General features: G+C 36.6%; 1 protein-coding gene across 22 annotated transcripts in view; it reads left to right on the forward strand.

The window, feature by feature from the left end:
• CADPS2 (calcium dependent secretion activator 2) overlaps positions 1-21,644 on the forward strand; it is a 508,211-nt gene that overhangs the window by 457,746 nt on the left and 28,821 nt on the right. For 11 of the 22 annotated variants that reach the window (XM_032276135.1, XM_032276129.1, XM_032276131.1 and 8 more), the window contains 3 exons: positions 6,157-6,313; positions 18,810-18,951; positions 19,077-19,196. In XM_032276135.1, coding sequence (XP_032132026.1) covers positions 6,157-6,313; positions 18,810-18,951; positions 19,077-19,196 — 419 coding nt within the window. The remainder of the gene's footprint in view (positions 1-6,156; positions 6,314-18,809; positions 18,952-19,076; positions 19,197-21,644) is intronic. The other 11 variants (XM_032276147.1, XM_032276144.1, XM_032276140.1 and 8 more) reach the window with 1 other exon arrangement.

The following is a 21,644-nucleotide window of genomic DNA, read 5'->3' on the forward strand; positions in this document are numbered from 1 at the left end:
TTCAACAATTTCTCAGTTAAGCAGGTTTTATGTCCTTCAGATCTTTGACAGTAACTTATCAGGCAGTTTTCCCTTCTCTCTGAAGGCCCCTCGACCTCTCTTCTCAGGCTTTTCTGCAGAATTCCTGTGTTTTCTCCTTAGAAAGATAATGTAAGTTTCTTTCCAGAAAATCATTAAGGCTGCCTCCACATTTCGGTGACCAGACCATCTCTGACCAGATATTTTAGGCAAATGAATCTGACAACTCTCCATCCAAAAGCTGCATGCTTTGACAGAGCCAGGAGGTGTCAGATGCCTGCTGGAAAAGCCATAGTATCTCACCAGTGTGCCCTTTCCACACACAGCATTTTGCTGATAAGAAAACAGTCCCAGGAAAGTTGAGCAACTCACCAGAAGTGCACAGCTAGTGAGTGACTGGGTGAAGACCCAGGCCAGACTCCAGACCTGGACGTTTTCCAGTAAACCGCATTGTTGTTTTGCAATTTAAGTAGAAAGGCAGGAGTGATTGTCCTGCCTTGGTTCTGCTGACAGACTTGAACCGAAGCATTAAAACAGGAATGCAGATACATGGGGTGGTGATCACAATGCAAGCCTGGAGATGTCCCTTTCCATTCTGTCATTCTCTTCTTTCCTTGTACTCTGGTATATCCCAGGTCTCTGCCTAAGGGAGATGGAAGGAGTGCTGAGAATATCAGTAGAAAGGATGAGAAGGACAGACCATGAACAATATGAGCACAACTCAAATCATTACTTGGTTGCTTATTATTACAGCAAAATATTGACTTAAGATCCCTAAAATATTTTAAATATGATGTCATCCACCATATCCATTCCACCATGGTAAAAAAGGTTGTTTGGCAGTAATTTGGTATTTGCAATGTACACAGCTCTCAGTTCACTGCAAATGGTTGATTCATTTGCTGGGCTGGATCAACAACAGAGCCTGGACAGTGAGAGTTCACAAACATCAGTATCTGAACCAAATTATGCTTCTGATTGGATTCTAATGTAAAGAGAAAGAGTATTTGATTTTTTTAAATTTATTTTTGCTCATGTGTATCCTTATTCCTCTCCAACTGGCATGCATGCCTAAGGAATATATTAAAGTGTGATTATACAAAAGAATTGAACATGAACAAAATCTATTTACTGTCTACTACTGACTAGATTACAATAATCCCAACAGGTGAAATGACCTCAATTGCACATTGTTTCCATCTGAATAGTCAGTGAGATAAACCGTTTTTAGGATGGGTTTAAATTTAAGGTTATATTAGCCTCTAGACCAACAAATATGCCTCATCTTGGAAGAGGATGACCAACAAGTGGCTTTCATATGGCTCGGGTATAGAAGTAGAATTCCCTTTTCAGCAGTGATTCTCAAAAGCAATTGCCTGGGCATGAATGCTCTACCAAAAATGTTTTTCATTATTTACTGATTTTTAAATATATAAGAATGAGGATAATACTTTATATTCTCATATGTTTTGAAGCATTTTCAGCTCATTATCTCATTTGGTTATTGCTTATATCTATGTTTATGAACCTGATTATCAGTGAATCACAGGAGTTGTAAAAACTTATGATTAGTTAGACAATAGTTGTGGTGTTACCTGTTTATTTTACCTGTCCCTTAAGAGAACTTAAATCATTCTAGTATTTGGCCCTCAGAATCATGTGGCTGTGTAAGTGAGTATGTGTGTATGTGTGTGGCAGGGGCAGGGGTTGCTATAGACACCGGATTGTCTCCAAGGCCTTTAGGATCATCTATAAGGTACAGGATTGCAAACTAATCTTGTTTTGGGGAGTAAACAAGCACAAAATACATTTCAAAGTCAGGTTCACTGTTTTTGCTCATTTCGGCAGCCATCTTCCATTTTTATTTTAAATTATAAATTTTTATTATATTTTGAGGATAAAAATAATCAAAGCCGGGCCTGGTGGTTCATGCCTGTAATCCCAGCACTTTGGGAGGCTGAGGCAGGTGGATCACCCGAAATTAGGAGTTCAAGACCAGTGTGGCTAATGTGTCAAAACCCCATCTCTACTAAAAATAGAAAAAATGGCTGGGCATGGTGGTGGGCGGCTGTAATCCAGGATACTCAGGAGGCTGAGGCATGAGAATCACTTGAACTTGGGAGGCGGAGGTTGCAGTGAGCTGAGATTGTGCCACTGTGCTCCAGCCTGGGTGACAGAGCAAGACTCCACCTCAAATAATAATAATAATAATAATAATAATAATCATCATCATCATCAAAAGCCTCAGGCTTTAATAAAAATTAGAAATTATGTAAAGAAATTAGACCATAAATTAAAAGACATTAACAGTGATCTGATGTGCTGATGATTGATGGATGGATGGATGGATGGATGGATGGAGAGAGAGAGAGATGATAGGTAATGTTCCATATGTGTCTCTCTTAAGAAGGCACTATATGTGTAAGGACTTGGTCTCTAGATTCCAGCTGACTTAGATTCAAATCATTGCTTTGTTATCTACCAACCATATGACTTTGGGCTATTTAAGCTCTGTTTGGTAACCTATAAAGTCAGGATAATTATACCATCTACCTGAAACAGTTGTTTGGGGGATTAAGTAAGATGACGTTTATAAAACCTTTAGAACAGTACTTGGCACATAAATACCATTTAATTCATATTGGACATTATTTTTAAAACACTTAAGATTTGTATGAATTTCAACACATATTTGTAATTACTGATCACAATATTCAGTTATTACATTAGTACAGCAAGAAACGTTTATATTTATTTGATTTTCACAACAATGCTGGGAGAGGTTAGGGTAAGTATTGTTATTGCCAATTTGCAGATAAAGAAATGGAAATCCACCCACCCACAGAACTGATTTGCCCATTATCACTCAAGTATCACCACTAAGTTTAAAAGCTCAGTACTCTGCTTCTAGGTTCAGAGTTCATTTTCACCTGCTAACATTGTAAACTACATTTACTAAAAAACAGGCTTTCCTAGTAGCTGGGATTGCAGGTGTGTACCACCATGCCTGGCTAATTTTTGTATTTTTAGTAGAGATGGGGTTTCTCCATGTTGGCCAGGCTGGTCTTGAACTCCTGACTTCAGGTGATCGGCCCTCCTTGGCCTCCCAAAGTGTTGGAATTATAGGTGTGAGCCACTGTGCCTGGCCAGTAGGAAATTTTTTAAGCTAAAGGACTTAAAATAAAACCTTGTTTTGTATTTCCCTCTTAAACAAATTAAACATTGCCTTCTGCCTCTGCCATCTCATTTACACTAATTAGTGGCTTAGCATTAGAGCCAAAAGAACTTTAACCCAGATAATCATGACTTCTGTTTAGTACTCTGTAGATGGATGCATTTCTGTAGACTGATACATCTCTGACAGATGCACCTCCCTGGTGGAGACCCTGATGCTGTTGAAACTTAGCCACCCTGCAGGAAATAATACCCTAGGGAAGGAATTATAGAGCCCCTCATCTTCCTACCAACCCAGGGCAGGATGGCAAGAAAGAGAAGAGGAAAAGTGGTAGACTAGACCCTGTGTTCTCAAGGTAACTGCAACTGTTGCTTTCATTTTCAAGGACAATTGATTGCTTAAAGCTTTCTCTAGCCATCATTAGAAGAGGCATTCATCACAGATACATTCATTAAGAATGGCATCATCAGGAGTACAAATTGAGACATAAATATATACTCCCGCAAGACAATGACTTTCTAGTTGATGGCAAAATCTTGCCAACCTCAAGCTATTTAGTAAAAATTAACAAAAAAAAAAATGTATATTCCATTTTATTTCATTCCTGACCCGGCCTCTGTCTTCCAAGTTAATGTTAAGAAGACCTTTAGGAATTTTTCTGAGTCCTGAAACAATCCTGAGCTAACATGACTGTTACTTTCTTAATTTTAACCTTTTGCAAAGATATTGGCTGTGAACTGGAAGTGAGATTTTGAAAATGTCTCTTTGCAGTTCTGCATTTTTCTATGCTGCTCTACTCAGAGTTGGGAATCTCAGGTTTTTCTTTTCTTTGTCACCACTATAGGCTACAAAAGGTAGGAGCAAGATCTGTGTAATGAAATCATGTAGTGTGTGTGTGTGTGTGTGTGTGTGTGTGTGTGTGTGTGTGTGTGTGTTTTGAGAAGGAGTTTCACTCTTGTTACCCAGGCTGGAATTCAATGGCACAATCTCAGCTCACTGCAACCTTCGCCTCCCAGATTCAAGCGATTCACCTGCCTCAGCCTCCAGACTAGCTGGGATTACAGGCGCCCTCCACCATGCCTAGCAAATTTTTTATATTTTTAGTAGAGACCAGATTTCACCACGTTAGCCAGGCTGGTTTCAAACTCCTGACTTCAAGTGATCAACCCTGGGATTACAAGCGTAAGCCACTGTACCCGGCCTTTTGTGTGTTTTTATATTATGTCATATACCCATTTTATCAGATATTTAACCAAAAAATATTCAAAGATAATATTTGCAAAAAACAATATGCTCAATTTTCATCATGCATACCATTCTTAACCAGTTTTTACATTCATATATTGGTCACAGCATTGAGCCAGGTGATAATATGTCCCTAACTCTTACATCTATTATTTATACTACTTCTTCCTTAAGTCAACTTTTACCATCTGCTAACTAATTACATGGCAATTTTTTAAAGTTACTAATTATTATTTTATATCTATTATTTTAAGGCCATATTCACTATAAACTTGAAATATGAAATGTTTATAAACATGAAACGTTCTTAAGAAAAACGGTGTGTCAAAATTTTGCAATTCACTTTTTTGAGGTTGCTCTCTTCCTGTTATAATCTAATTCATATTTGAGGCCAGGCGCCATGGCTCACACCAGTAATTTCAGCACTTTGGAAGGCCGAGGCTGGCAGATCACTTGAGACCAGGAGTTGGAGACCAACCTGGCCAACATAGTGAAACCCCATCTCTCCTAAAAATATGCAAAAACATTAGCCAGGCATGGTGGCATGCACCTGTGCTCCCAGCTACTTGAGAGGCTGAGGCGTGAGAATCACTTGAACCTGGGAAGCAGAGGTTGCAGTGAGCTGAGATCAACCGACTGCACTCCAGCCTGTGTGACAGAGTGAGGCCCTGTCTCAAAAAAATAAATGAAATGGGCCAGGCACGGTGGCTTACGCCTGTAATCCCAGCACTTTGGGATGCCAAGGCGGGTGGATCACGAGGTCAAGAGATCGAGACTATCCTGGCCAACATGGTGAAACCCTGTCTCTACTAAAAATACAAAAAATTAGCTGGGTGTGGTGGCACATGCCTGTAATCCCAGCTACTTGGGAAGCTGAGACAGGAGAATCGCTTGATCCCAGGAGACAGAGGTTGTGGTGAGCCAAGAATGCGCCATTGCACTCTAGCCTGGGCAACAAGAGTGAAACTCCATCTCAAAAAAAAAAAAAAAAAAAAATGAAGTGATGACTGGATGCTGAATGGAGAATAGATGTGAGCAAACACTTTTTGTAAAGAGCAATTTGCAATGTGTGAAGACTCTAAAATGCATACCCATTAATCCAGTACTTATTAGAAGTTTATCCTAAGGAAATAATCAGTACTATATTCAAAGATTTTTATGTAAAGATATTTAGCACAATATCATTGAGAATAGCAAAAAGTTGAAAACAGCCATTTTAATTGGGGAATATGTAAATAAATAACAGTATATCCTTATAGTGGAAAATTATGCTGTTATTAAAAGTGAAATCATATGAAAATATTATAAAGTGTGATACCAAATGTTTTAATGTTTCTATTCACAGAAAAAAAAGAAATATTAGAAATAAATTCATCAAAAAATCAGAATAAATACGTTTAAATTGTGAGATGCAATTTTTTTGTTTTATGTATTTTCTAAATGTTGTAAACTAAGCATGTATTTCTTTTATAAAGGAATAAATGTCCTTGTACATTATAATTTTCTATTTTATATTTCATTAATCAGTGCCAAATATATGATTTAAATGTGTTATGTGCCTATAAAATTTTTCTCAGGTTAAAAAATATTACCTTTTGTTTATCATGCTTGTTTGTGAAACTAAGACATGTTATCAAATATTTTCAGCTAGCACAGTACTTGCGCATGTTTCTAAAAAGTAAACTGTTTCTGTCCTTTATGTTTTTATCCTTTTGTAGGCGTTTGCCTGGTGGCCTGATTTGTTGGCTGAACATGCAGAGAAATTTTGGGCTTTATTTACCGTGGATATGGACACTGCACTAGAGGCTCAACCACAAGACTCCTGGGATAGTTTTCCTCTTTTCCAACTGCTTAATAATTTCCTCCGAAATGACAGTGAGCACTTATGTTTTCTTTAGTATGTGAAATGGGGAGGGGCAGGAGAATGTTGAATGTCAATGCATTTTTACAGTGTTCCAGCACCGCCACAACAAGAGTTCAAATGGGTAACATTTAGGTTTGCTTAGCCTGCCCAATTATGTCAGGCCAGAGACTAAGGGAGCCCGGGGACACTTCCACATCCCACTGGGCTCTGAAGTTTCTATTATTCCCATCCTCCTGCCTTCTTTGGGGTCTGATAACCTAGGCACCCTTCTTTATGAACCTTATCGTACCTTATGAAACTTAAAATCTTCAAAGGCTGGCATTTCTAAAGTACTTGAGAACATTTACATCTTTGAAAGACACCTTAATAATTCATTATTCTAGAAATCATGTTATGTTAAAGCTCCTACTTAAATCCATCTTGGTAATATTGCTGGCCTGAGAGTCAGTTCATTTCTACAGATGATAGGCAGATATTGCTATGTGGTATGACTTGCTCATTCAGTATTTAGAAATTAAGGGCCAGGCATGGTGGCTCATGCCTGTAATCTCAACACTTTGGGAGGCCGAGGCAGGCAGGTCACCTGAGGTTAGGAGATTGAGACCAACCCGATCAACATGGAGAAACCCCATCTCTACTAAAAATACACACACAAAAGAATTAGCCAGGTGTGTTGACGCATGCCTGTAATCCCAGCTACTTGGGAGGCTGAGGCAGGGGAATTGCTTGTACCTGGGAGGTGGAGGTTGCAGTGAGCCAAGATCGCGCCATGACACTCCAGCCTGGACAACAAGAGTGAAACTCTGTCTCAAAAAAAAAAAAAAAGAAAGAAAGAAAGAAATTAAGGAGCTTGTAAAGGCTCTCAATTGAGACTTTTATTCTCAATTCAGTAATAACTTTTACAGGTCCTCTAGCAAACAATATAAACTTTGTTTTTTATCAAGATTTTACCATTCAGATTCCTAGGCCTTTTCTGTGATGCTTTTTTTTTTTTTTTTTTTTTAGTTAGTCTCAAGTTTGGTTCCCATTGACAGTCTTTATTTCAATACTTGAAGTGACCCATGAGGTCACTAATTCCCTATTGAATAAAATTCTTGTCATGATGCACCAAGGTGAACTCTGCCTCCTCCTAGCCTCTGGTTCTGACCCATTCTCTTTGATCAATGTTACAGTTGTCTTCTATCATGTATTTTCTTCTGCTACTCTTTATTCTCATATAAAACAACTCTATCTTATGATAGGCTTTCCATGCCCACTGCCATTCTCATCACCTTAACCCTGAATAGACCTCACTCCATTTCTCAGTGTTGTTCTGGAGTATGGTACTCAGAACAACATGTGACCTGAATAACCCAGACCCAAATGAGAGGTGCCTTACTTCTTCCCTGTCTTCCTGCAGCCCAAGGCTGCTCTGAATGTCCAAGGAACTTTCTTCACGCTGTTAATACATTTAGAATTTTTTTTATTATACTTTATTTAGTACTTTTTACATTCTAAAACTGCATGTGTTTTTTCCTCTCTCTTCCCAGAAGACCACTGCTATATCTTTCTGGTTGTAAACCTAAATTCATGTTTTTATAGTTGTCTTTGTTTAAAAAAAAAAGTCTTTATTGGTTTTGTTCATGGATCTAGTCCAGAGTTTCTTAACTTTCTTCGGTCGTTCACCCCTTTAAGTCTGTGATGAAACTGGGAGCGGGGGGGAGATCACACAAATATGAAATCATTGTAATATAGTACTTTCCATGGACATCCTAAATTTAGGATACCAGGTTAAAAACCTCTGTTCTAGTAAGAGAGCTATCATGTTAGTGTAATTAACAATGTGAGTTTTGGTGCCAGACAGATTCACATCTCTCTGGCACTTACTACTTGACCTTTGACAATAGCTTAACCTCTCCAAACTGTAGGTGCTTTATCTATAAAAGAAGGAAAATAATAGCACCAACAGTGTCATTGTGAGTGAGCACTAAAAGATAACTCACATATAATAGATGATAAATAAATATTTGAGATTTTATTAGTCTTACTCATTCTCCTGTCCAATTTTGTTTCATTTTCAAAGATGCTCTTATAAAGACAAAGAACTAAACATAGAATTCCTACCTGAGATTCAACCGTAAGTTGTCCTTTCAGTGGTTGCTAATAAACCCACATATAATTATTCATATGTGAATCATTCCTTCTGCAAATTATCCTCAGACAGGTTTTGTTTTTTGTTTTTGGGTTTTTGTTTGTTTGTTTTTGAGACAGAGCTTGCTCCATTGCCCAGGTTGGAGTGCAGTGACACTATCACAGCTCACTGCAACCTCCACCTCCCATGTTGAAGCAATTCTCATATTTTAGCCTCCAAGTAGCTAGGATTACAGGCATGAACCATCACTCCCAGCTAATTTTTATATTTTTATTAGAGACAGGGTTTCACCATGTTGTTCAGGCTGGCCTCAAAATCGTAACCTCAAGTGATTCACCCCTTGTGGCCTCCCAAAGTACTGGGATTGCTGGTGTGAGCCACCGCACCTGTCCCTCAGCCAGTTTTTAAGTTCCAATTTGGTTCCCTCCTACCAGCTAATAATCTTGAAATGACTCTCTTTCTTTCCCAATCATCTATCATCATTCATTTTCTGCTATGAAATTACAGTCAGGGTTTTAATATTATCTTAAGACAAATGTATAACAATAAATCTGCTGCCAAAAATAAATAAATAAATAAATATATATATATATATATATATATATATATATATATGTTATGCATTAAGTCCCCTCAATGAGAATAAATAAGTAGGATATTTTTTAACACTGTTTTCTCCATTCGAATGAAAACTCAAGAATCAAACATACTTAGATGTATCTTGGGGATTATTTAAAAATGAGGCATTTATTAATGTTCACCATCAAGCAATTAATTAAGATGGTGAATAATTTAACTTATTCAAAATATCGTATTTTTTATAGAGAAAACAAAATATATTGTGGATTTCTTGGAAGTCTTGTTGGAGAACCTCTATTACAACTCCAGTGAATTAAGATCTTTTCATATTTATTTTCAAGAAGAGTTTTTTCAATTCAATGTAAATTTGTGGGACAATAAATTAGAACTACATGATTTTCATAGTTAGAACTATAAAATATAATTTTCAACCATATTTACAAATATTTATTTCACGTATTAAATGTGTTTTATATCTCTCTTCTGATTTAACCATTTCTGTAACATTGGTTACATATCATCTTATGCTATTTTGTTGTACAGTACTCAGTCAAAATAGAGAAGCGTTTATTACTGATCTCTTTCAGGCACTGTCAATTTTGAGGATAAGTCTAGACCTTGGCTTTTATTTTATGGTGATTTGTAGATTTTAGAAAACATCAGTTAATTCTGAGAAAAGCAGCTCCTCCATGTAGAGAGTTAAACAGAAAAGTTCCCTAGTGCCATAATTTCCTTTTGGTACTGAGAGTGTGGTGTGATCTGGGGAACTGAAATAAAATGCAGTGACTTTAATCCCAAACTCACAAGTTTCCATCTAAAATCAACACCACTGAGTAGTCGGTAAAACATAATTCTTCTAGCTGTTAATATCACCCTTGGTAATAGTGAAGACCATTGTTAATAATTGTGTGTTTGTTTTATTACATTCCTTAGATACTGAGTGTTTTAGTGAATTCTACTCAAATGTTTAATGTCAACCTGCAGCTGCCCCCAAATTGTCCTTTTGGAAAACTATGAAAAAATATTGCACTTCTTTTTGTACCCCTTGAAAGAAAAAGAAATTCTTACATTGTGGCTATAGCATTATGGTTTTTACCAGTTTGACCCAATTAGAGTTATTGTCTAAATTCCAAATAATTACAACTTTACAACTAGACAAAGGTAATAGGACAGAGAGCTCTGAATGTCCAGTCCTGGGAAGGGAGTTAATTTGTTGAAAAACAGTGCTTGCTTACATGGGTATAAGTCAGTGTGTTATGCAAAATAAGCTGCTGATTATATATGAGTTTTAAACAGTTTGTGATTCCTTACTAATAATGTTGCATATTTATGTTTGCTTTCCCAAAATTTGAAATTACTACGATCTCTCAAACTAATGGAGATATTAGTTAGAATTTGCACTTTATTAGTGGCTTGAAAACTTTATATCTATGTTGGGGGCTGGTTCATGAATAATTCAGATGTCCTAATAGGTTACTTATCTTCCTTATATTAAAAGTTTTATGATTCGATGTTTAACAATAGCTTTTTATCTTTTGGAGTATGGAAGGGATTCTAAACAAAACTCTTCATTTTCTAGCTAAGGAAACCTAATGCCTAGAGGCAGGAATTGGGGGCGCGGGTGGGGGCTTGACTGCAGGGAGTTAGGGACAGAGGTGAGTAGCAGCCTGACTGCTGGGTCTCCTGTTACATCTCATTTCACTTACCAAAAGCAGATTCTGGGGGTATTTATAAAATAATAGAACATTTTTAAGGAAGACAAGAGAGTCCTTGAACTTTTAGTTTTTAATTAGCAAGAAAAACAGCTGAGAAAAACAGCTCCTCCTTGTAGAGAGGTAAACAGAAAAGTTTATAAGGGCATTGTATTGTGGGGGACAGAGGAAGGGAGTTGGTTATCAGAAAGGACCATACATGTGGTCTTAGCATGTATGTTAGGAATCATCTGTGACAAGAATTCTAGGGATTGAACTAATTAGTGAGGGAAGGTTCAAGACAGCAAATTTGGTTTCTGTTTTAAGGAGAGAAAAGCATCTGCCTGCGGTGTGTGCCTTTCCTTCTTTCCTTACAGTTAGCCGTGATTAGGGAAAGTCATACCTTTAAGAACCCTTGGAGATGACATGTGGTTTTCCTCAAGGGAAGAGCACCAGCTGCACCACAATTTTAGCAACTGTCCCCAATCTCTCACCCCTCACAGATTCACTCACTGATTCCCAGAGCAAGACTGATGATGAAAACAAACTCAGCCTACATTTCTGGCCAAAAAAGACCAAGCTCTTCGTTTTGCTCTCCACCCTGCCTTCATCCACCCCAATCCCTTTCCCTACTAAAGAGATAATTTAATGGGCAGTCACTTTAAATGCTATCTAAAGAAATAATTTTGAAAGAGAGATGTATTAAAATTGAGGGAAGATAAATGTTTTCATAATGAAGTAATTAGCATGATAGTTCAATGATACTGAGTGACTATAAAGCTAGTACAAACAGATTCTACCCTTCCACGCTCTTTCCACAGTTGTTCTGTCAATAACAGATAAGGCAAGTGACTGATTCTAACAAATGAAAGCCGTCTGCAAATGACACAAATCATTTCTTTAAGCACTACTGAAAGGGAAACCCTTGGAGCTAGTCACCTTTTAATCTGTGGATATGCTAGCAAGTGGCAAATGATCATTCTATTGGGAACTGATTCCCAGCTGAAAAATACCACAGTGCTGCTTCTTTAATTAACAACCTTTTCACATTGCTAACACATTAAAGCCATCCCAAAGAACACCCGTGCTTATATAATCAATGTCACAGCGTCTCTGCCTAAACGAATAATAAATGTTCCAGCTCTACACTAAGTGAAAACCTGTTCTCCAAGACTTTCACCTTCATAAAGATGGGCTCATAAAAATCGAAAAAGGAAAAATTGGAATGTGGTCTCATGAGGATAAAAAGGCTAGTGTTAATAATTAACAAGGAGAGTGAAGTGGAGTCAAATTAGCCATAATAGAGCCCAGAGTGACTGGCAAAGTCACCTCTCATTATCAAAAAACTCATTAAGAAATGAAGAGGTGGAAATCCCGCTGGGTTATTCTCACACTTAGGCTGTATCAGAGATTATTTTTCAGATTTCTTTCAAATGAAGAACTGTTAGGTCACCATATTGTATATTAGGTTAATCTTCAAGCTTTGAAATATGGAAGGCTGACACCTGCATGTTATTCTGTTTGAAGTGCTTAAATGAACTGTGCATCTGAAATTCACGACTTGGTGTTTATAGATATATCTGGATATACATATACCAGGGACAAAGCAGAAAGGGTATAACATCTAGATTACAGCAAAGCTGTGTGTGTCAGCTTACTTTTGTAAGTTTGGACTTTACAAATGATGAAATAAGTGTCAAAATGTGAAAATGTATTTAACTCTCATCCCCAGAGTTGATTGAATTCAAAATTGTGCGTCAGAATTTGTTTTAATGACCAGCATAGTAAAGGAAATATAAAAGCAAGGAGTCACTACCTTTTTCCCCTCGGTTGAATTCCACAGTATCGCTCAAATTTCCCCTCCCTCCCTCCCTTCCTTCCTCCCTCCCTTCCTTCCTCCCTTCCTTTTCTGAGATGGAGTTTTGCTCTTATTGCCCAGGCTGAAGTGCAGTGGCAAGATCTCAGTTCACCACAACCTCCACCTCCCAGATTCAAGCAATTCTCCTGCCTCAGTCTCCCAAGTAGCTGGGATTACAGGCATGTGCCACCACACTCCACTAATTTTTGTATTTTTTATAGAGACAGGGTTTATCCATGCTGGTTAGGCTGATTTCAAACTCCTGATTTCGGGTGATCTGCCCACCTCAGCCTCCTAAAGTGCTGGGATTACAGGTGTGAGCCACCATGCCCGGCCTGCTCTAATTTCTTTACTACTTGTAGACTTTTTAAACATTTTAATCTGCTTTTTATATTTTCTTAGGGTTTAGTGGCTTAAAGATAATAACCTACTGTAAAATGCCAGTATGTTTTTGTAACAGATTAACAGGAACACCTGTAACTTCTGAAAACCATGGGCATCAAGAAGCCCACCATTGAGAGAGTTATTGATTATCAATAGCTATACTCAATCATTCACATGGATGGGGCAAGTATTGTGGGACATTAACTCAAAGATTAGAAGGCTGGGCATAGCTTGAGTAAAATTACAGGCTTTTCCATTTGCCTTTAATATTAAATAATTTCATATAAAACAGCATGAGGACTGCTGGACCATAAGACTTCTTTGTTTATCTTTGTCTTATAAGCTTTGGTTAAGGTTTTATTGACTTTCCTGAATTAATCTCACAAGAAACAAGTGCTTAATGCCTATAATTTACAAATCCTAGGCCCCGTGCAAATGTGTGGATGAATAAGAAATGATTCCTCTCCTTGAAAAACTTAAAATCTAGTGGAAGAGACACACATATATACACAAATAAATTGACACAATATATTGTAGACGTATAACTCAAATTCTGTGTGCCATCCTATGAAATTTTTTCATTATAATTTTAAACTTGGATTTGTTGCCCAAAAAGTAAGAAACATTGTAACAGCTGTGTTCTATCACTTCTTGTCACTTTCCCTCCCTAGTTAGACATACATGTGTATGAATATATATTAGCAAATACCCCAGGGAAAAGGAAGAGCTGGGTATGGTTGTAGGGGTTACTCTGGTGGTTAATGTATACATTAATATTACCAAACTATAAAATTACTTATCAAATTTTTAATTAAAAGGAAAATAGAATCCAATGTGTTTCCTATTCTACTTAAATGAGATGCTCTCAGAGTTTCCCTTAGGAGGTAGATTTTTATTAATATTTATTCAATAATCAGACATTTATTGAACACCTGCTTAATTTGCCAAATTCTTAGCTGAGTGCTATTCCTAGATGTCAGGGAAGGAGGGAAGAAGAGAGAGAGAAAGAGAGAGAGAGAGCACACAGCGTATGCGTGCAGGCAAGCAAGCATGTTTTCCTTTTACATAATGTTGTTCTAGTCTGCACTTCTCCTGGCTTTTCTTCTGAAGCCAATGTTCATATTTTTTGTGATGGGGGTCTTCATTATATGCATTTGTCAACATGGAGAGCAACGTATTAATTTTCTTAGTCCGCCGTGCTTGTATTGCTCAGGGTTGATACAATTTGTAGTTGCTTAAATAATTGTTTTATGGCAAAGTCTGTTGATTTTGTGGTTGGTATTGTCTGTTTGTTTTGCTGGTCATGAATTACTCGTTTTCTTCTGAAATGCCTAATTAGAAGTTTAAGGAGAAAAATCATTCTTTCTAGTAATCCACTAAATCTGGCTAATTGGAAAAGGATGGGCAATATAAAATTGGATTATATGGGTTTAAGAGTCAACAGTATATTTTTACCCTAAAAGCAATACATGAATTCTTTTATTTGCTTATTCTTTATTTTACCCAGTGATTATTGTCTCAGCAATTGTTATTAATTGGATCATAGTTTAAATTTCAATTCTCCGTTGAAATCTTACTGCTAAAAGCCTATGACAAGTACTTTTGTAAATGTAAGACTTTTTGGTATGAAAATAATCAACACTAATAAATAATTTATTGGGGATTTTCAAAATAATTGGGCATATTGCATCCTGAGTTTAGCTTATATTTAAGCCATTTGTTTTCTTTTTGCCATTTCTGATTGTACCATAGGGCTCAATGTCATTGATGCTTCATTATTTTCTAACAAGATGATATTTGGAAACATGCAATCTTTTGGGAAAAAAGTTATTTTTTTTTTAATCAGAAAAGTGGTTGCTGGTTTTTCCCTTAGGTGGTAATCACTTTTTGAGACTCACTCTGAGCAGCCTTTTCACTCCCACATGCTTAGATACGGTTTCAGAAGTGCTCTCCAATGAGGCTCCATTAAGAACTGGCCTATTTGAATGAACTGTTGTAATGGGTGCCTTGTAAATGCTTGATTTGGACAGGTGACAGCCCCAAATCATAACCTATCCTTATTAAACCATATGGAGAAGATAGAAGCACTTACTCTGATGCCTCCGGCTACATATTAAGAGGGTCTTTTGACAGTGTCTGATAGGAGTGGAATGCAAGCTGCCATATGGGCAACTAAGGAAGGAGCATACATTTACATAGACAAGTGTAGTATAGTGTATATTTCTGTAGCTTGTCTTTTGAAACCAAATATTCTCTTTCCTTTCTTTCCCTCTTTGTGTATTTCCCTTTACTTCTCCTCTCTTTTCTCCCCTACTCCCTCTCTCCCTCTCCCCTCCATCATTTTCTCTTTGTCTGTCACCCCCATTTCTCCCCCACCCCCTCCTTCCCATTTCTCTCTAGTTACCAAAGAAATAATACTGCCAGTTTTCTAAAACTTTCAAATGTGGATTTATAGTTTGACTTTTTTTTTTTTCAAATAAAGAACTCTGCTGAATTCTAAGCAAACTTTTGGCTAGAATTTTGTAGTTCATAGGAAATATAGGTAACCTTTAAATTCTGCAGGATATAATCATTTGCTATCAAGAGTCATAACAGACCAGAGAAAATCCTTTATTTGCCACATTCATTAAAATAAGAAACAGAAAATGACCAACTTTTATATTGATTAGAATTTTTTGCAGTCTGATCATGTACATATGGGTTAAAAATAGAACTTGTCATAGCAGTATTATTTAATGCCATATTTTATACAAAGTATGTGGGGTATACATAGGCCTCAATAGGTTTTATAGGTGTCATTTAATACAAGCTCCTGAATAATAATGTAGTAATCTTAGTATTCAGGTATTCGTTTATCCAACAAACACTTGATTACTTGCTCTGAGCCAGGGACTTTTCTGGAACTAAGAATACAGACATAGTTTCTGTCTTGGGAACCTTATATCCTTGTAAGCAGCGAGAAATATGTCAGCAAGTATGAAGACCACTTTTATAATAGGAACCACGGTGGAAACCTGCCCAGGGTAGAGAGTAAACAACAGAAGCCAGTAATTGGGCAAGAGGACAGCAGAATGAAGCGTTTCTAGAAAGGATTTGCGGAGCAAGTGTATATTGAATCATGACCATACAGGAAAGGAAAGGTGAGGCAACAGAAATGAGCACGAGAAGTAACTTGAAGACAGACCTTGGAAAGTTTTCATACCATGCTCATGCTTTTGAAGCTTATCATAATGAGCCACTAAAGAATTATAATCTTAAGAGGACATTCTTAGTTTTATGTTTCAGCAAGCCCCTCTGCTGATGATTGTGAGAAGATGGATTGGCAAAGGAAAACTTAGGATCCTAAAATTAGGTGATTATTGCATTAATCTAGACAGGAGATGAGAAGGCCGGATTGGTGCAACTGCAGTGGTGATGAAGAGAGCACAATAAGATATTAAGGGTATCTTAATATCTTATTAAGGTCTTGTTAACACAGGTCTTGATGACTAATTGGATGTCAGAGGGAGGAATGGTAGTTTTATATACCACAGAAGTTAACATGGAATTTTTATATCAAATTCTGGTTCCACTAATGACTAAATCATCTTAAACAAGTATCCTAAACTCTCTATGCCTCAGTTACCTTATTGATAAGTTAAAAAAAAAAAAAAAACTAGTTCCTCCTTCAGAGAGTTTTTGTGATTATTAAATGAGATAAGGCCCATATAGGACTTCACATAGTGCTTGGTACCCCAAAAATGCTAGGGGTGAGGAGGAGGAAGGAGAGAATGAGAGTTCCCAAGTAGAGACCCAATACATTAAAATATCAGTATATTTTTTAATTTGCCTACTACAGTGAATGAGATGGTTTGAGTGAGAATATTTTATCCTTAAAGTTTAGCATGCTTATTTAGATGGCATTTGGTAAAAGTAACTGAATTATTGAAGCTATAGTACCTTCTAGCTCGATGATTAAATATCTAGGAATAAATAAAGCTTCTTTCAGTGTGCTAATGAAAACATCATTAAGATAATATTAGTCTCCTAAATAAGATACCAATCATTAAATATGATTATCGTTTGCAATTTAATGGGAAATCTTTCCGCATATACCTGAGCTGGGAAAAGATTATTTAACCACAAAAAATACTAACCCGTATCAATTAGAGGTGGAAAAAAATCTGTTGTATTTCCTTCTGTGTTTAGAATTACTTCCCACACTAATTTATGTGTCTGTAGTTGTCCAGCCTCTGACAAGTTTGAGAAACACGTAAAGTAATGTTTGCAGGGAGTCTTCATATACATTCCACAGTGATAAATATCATATACTTTGCCCAAGATCTAAAACACTATTAGGCTTTTGGGAAGAAGATAATGTGGGAAGTTGTCATACTGAGTATTTTATAAGACACTGCTACTGGAGTTCCTAGTAATTAGATTTAGTAACTGTAAGCAAATGTAACTATTACTGACTTTTCCCCAACTTCTATCTTTTCACCCTAGTCAAAGTCACTATCATCCTTTACCTAGTCCACTGCAGTGAAGAACTGAGTACTAACCTTTTTCTCTGTTTTTAGCCCTGGCTACCTACTCCATTTTCTGCACAGCAGCCAGAGAGATCATATCATGTCACTCCTCTGCATAATCATAAGCATCATAAAGCTTCCCATCACACCCACTAAGAGCATCACTCTTTGCTCAGTCCTAGGATCTAGACCCCCTCCCACCCCCCGCCATGGGCTACCCATCCCTCAGCCTATTGCAGTTACTCTGGCCTTTCAACTTACTGCAAAGACACAAGCTTATTCTTCCCCAAAACTTGTTTTCTAGCTGTTCCCCCTACCTGAAAATCTCCACTTTAAGTCTTCCATGGAAGGTTCTTCTGTCACTTAGATTCAACAAAAATATCATGTCTTGGAAATACCTTTCCTGACCACAGAATATATTTTTAAATCAGCACATTTTCACTTTGAGGGCCACAGTGGGACTTAGGACATGTTCTTTGAGAAATATTTATAATCTATAGTACTGGCATCTAAAATAAATTATTAAATATTACTTAGCATTACTGTTTTCCTATAGATTCTCTGTTTTTTCATGGTGCAACTTAGGCACATACTCACCTATATTTTTAATAAAATTGCATTATCTGCATAGAAAACATTCATCTCCTGAAAAAGGTGAGTGTACCTTGCCCAGCAGTCTTGTAGCACAGATTCTAAGACTTCTGTGACTATTTTAGATAGAATGTTCCATACTACCATTTATTAAAGACAAATCGAAAACTGAAAAATCCATGTGATGTGCTGTTTTTAAATATAGATATGAAAAATTGAATGACTAAAAAGAAAGTCCACAAATAACTATAATGTTCATGAGTCGAAATAGATATTCCCAAACACCCAGACACACTCCTAGTGAATTAAACAAGAATAGCTCTCACAAGTAAACAAGCTTACTTAGAATTGAGTAGGGTTAGCTCCTCTGTGATACATAGCATAGCACAGAGATTGTAACTCTGCTTAATTGCTGCATTTACATGTGTCAGGACCATCAGGGGTGATGGCAGCTCCCTTGAATTTCCAGCGAGTGGTCATGTGCCTATGTGTTAAACCTCTTAGAAAATAAAAACATACCACCTGCCAGGAGAATTGTAGAGAGATATAATCTACTTGTGTTTTGACAGCCATATATAGAAGGCTAATTACACTTTTTGATCAATTTCCATGATACGATATTCAGTGTGGGGGATAGGATCTACTCTCATCTGCATTTTATTAGTTCTGTGTCACACTCTCTCAGGAGAAGGTTTTTTTGCCCATATTTTCCAAATGTCTGATATTATCCCTCTGACAAACACTGTTTCTGCTTGGCTATTTCAGCACTTTTGTGTAATGGAAAATTTCACAAACACTTGCAAGAAATCTTTGTACCCTTGGTTGTCCGCTACGTGGATCTCATGGAGTCTTCCATCGCCCAGTCAATTCACAGAGGTTTTGAGCAGGAGACGTGGCAGCCTGTCAAGTAGGTATATTACCCAGTGCCCCTAGAGCACCTGCCTCTTCAACCCTGACCTTCTGACTTTACACATGGCCATCTGTAGTTATTGCTTATGGTGGTCCCTTCCCACGTTGTTTGTTTCTTTACAGGAATATCGCCAACAGTCTTCCCAATGTAGCTCTTCCAAAAGTTCCAAGTCTGCCTCTTAATCTTCCACAGATTCCTAACATTTCTACTCCTTCGTGGATGCCTTCTTTATATGAGTCCACGTGTGTATCCCTCACTTATTTCCTGGTGGTGTGTTAGCTGGTGCATGGCCTGGGCTGTGTTCTGCGCAGATGTGTTTAGATTGCATGGCATTTATCATCGTTGGTTGAGGAATACTGCTTTTGGTTTTGTTTGAGTGTTTTAAGCTAGAAGCTAAGCTTAGCATATCTATAATGAATGATGTCAGTTAAAAAGAAAAAACACACTAGTTTAATGTAGTTCATATGTAATCTGTGGTACAGGAATCATTTGGTGACCCAGGTTATACATTCTACCCTAAGTAAAATAACCAGAGTTCTCCTTATATAGACAAAGCATTTCGAGGATTCTTAGCTCCAGCTTTATTACTGCCCACATGACTTATCTTATACAAGTTGAAAACCTTTGGAAGAATGGTTTCATAAGAATATAATCTTTTTTCTATTTCCTAGTCTCAACTTTTAAAAAACAGTACTGCATCATGCAAGGAAGGGGTTGTCCTTTCATTACCAAAACCAGAAAAAGTTCCTCTTGTTCCTTTAATATAGAGTCGGTACATCTTGCTATTTTTAAATAGTCTTTATATTATCCAAAACCATGTTTATTAACTTCACATTATGGTGACCTTGACTGTTGCAGAATCAGAAACTAAGAATCACTAAAGTGAACAAGGATGGGCTTTTAAATTGATCAGGTCTGAATTTAGATCTTAGCTTATTAATTGTAAACCTTTCTTAGCCTCAGTTTTTTCCTCAAGTCTAAAACAGCTATGACACTTAATTGAAAGATGTTTTTGTGATGATTTTTTGAAAAGAAAATTGTATTGAGGCACATTCTAGGCTTTTAATAAATGATTAGTACTGTTGGCATATCCTAGGCACCCAATAAATGATAACTGCTGCTACTCTACATTGTTGTTTTTGTTATTATTACTATCATCAGGCATCATTATTTATAATGGTATACTTCTTAAAACTATGAGCCTCACAGTGATCAGAACTAAGTAATAGTTCCAGTTTACAAATGGGAAGACTCAGGCAATTACATGCTTTGCCCAAGATCTCATATGAAATGAACTAGAAAGAATAATTATTAGAGGAAGAAAAATAGATTTCATTTATTGAGAATTTACTATGTTTCCAATATAGTGCCACGTTCTTATCTCATTTAATCTTTATAATAACCTTGCATCATTATCCCCATTTTACAGTTAAGGAAATTAAGTCACAAAGAAATTAAAAAACAAAATTTGCTGATATCTCACAGCAAGTAAGTGACAGAGGCAAAATTTGAACCCAGGTTTGTTTGACTACAAAGTCCTCACTCCTGTCATTAATTTGTTCTGCTCCCTTAGAACCTTGTGTTTAAGAACTTGCTACCTTTCCACCTATCCTACCACCAACTGGAAATCCACACCTAGTCAGGTATGCACACAATCAAGAAAAGAAAGAGGAAAAGACCAAGAAAGAGAATAACTTGCAAGTGATTTGGCAATATTTCTCCAAGTTAAACATCATCACTGTATTCATAATACTCACTAGGATATTATGTTACATGTGAATTTTTTTTTTCTTACAGAAATGTGCTTTGGGCCAATAGAGTGTGTAAAGTGTTGTCTGTGAGTGCTCAGGAAATTACATACAAAGTATAATGAACCTTTCTAAGTATATGATTTTTTTGTACTTTTTTACACTGTCTATAATTTAACTCCTCTTCTTCCTAATTTCTCATCTATTTAACACTCAATTTTAGCCCAGAACACTGTCGTCATGGGCATTATTTTGTGAAATTTAGCTTTTTGTTAGTACTCTTTTTATTAACTGTGGGATTTCTATGATCTCTGAATCCCTCATTGAGGACACTTTTTTAAAGTATGTTAATCTCAGGACAAGAATAATGACAACTTTGAGCTTTGTAAGTAAAATGATTGTGCTTTCACCATTCTGTGGAAAGTTAAAAATGCATTTTACAAGTTGATCACTATTATCTTTACCTACCAAGGTTATTAACATTAATTCTTCCTCAGAGTGTCCAAAGTTACTCATAATGTTATGATGTTATTGCCATTTTTTTGAAGTTTAAAACATTAATAACAAGAAAGATTTATATTTAACATAAAGAATTAAAGATACAACTGCTGATTAAATAAGAATATCAAAGTAACTATGATTTTGAAGATACATCCCTGCCTACTAATGCATAAATCATGCAAGGATTGCTTATCCACATATCTATCTGTATATAAAATCTTTCCTCATTTTTTTTTTCTCTAGAAATGAATGCCAGTAAGGTAAGTTTTCTACTGGCATTTTTAGGAAATTATCTCAGAGTCCATTATTCACATTCAGATTCTTTAATCTGTTAATAATACCTTTAGGAATAGGTCACCGATTAGAAATAATTTTAAAATGAAAAAGCTCTGAATAAATTGCAGGTTATATGTACCAACTCCAAAGAAAGCCTACTCACAT

This window comes from Sapajus apella, unplaced genomic scaffold (genome assembly GCF_009761245.1).
Source record: "Sapajus apella isolate SASKATOON/1434 unplaced genomic scaffold, GSC_monkey_1.0 scaffold7, whole genome shotgun sequence".
In the NCBI taxonomy this organism is placed as follows: Eukaryota; Metazoa; Chordata; class Mammalia; order Primates; family Cebidae; genus Sapajus; species Sapajus apella.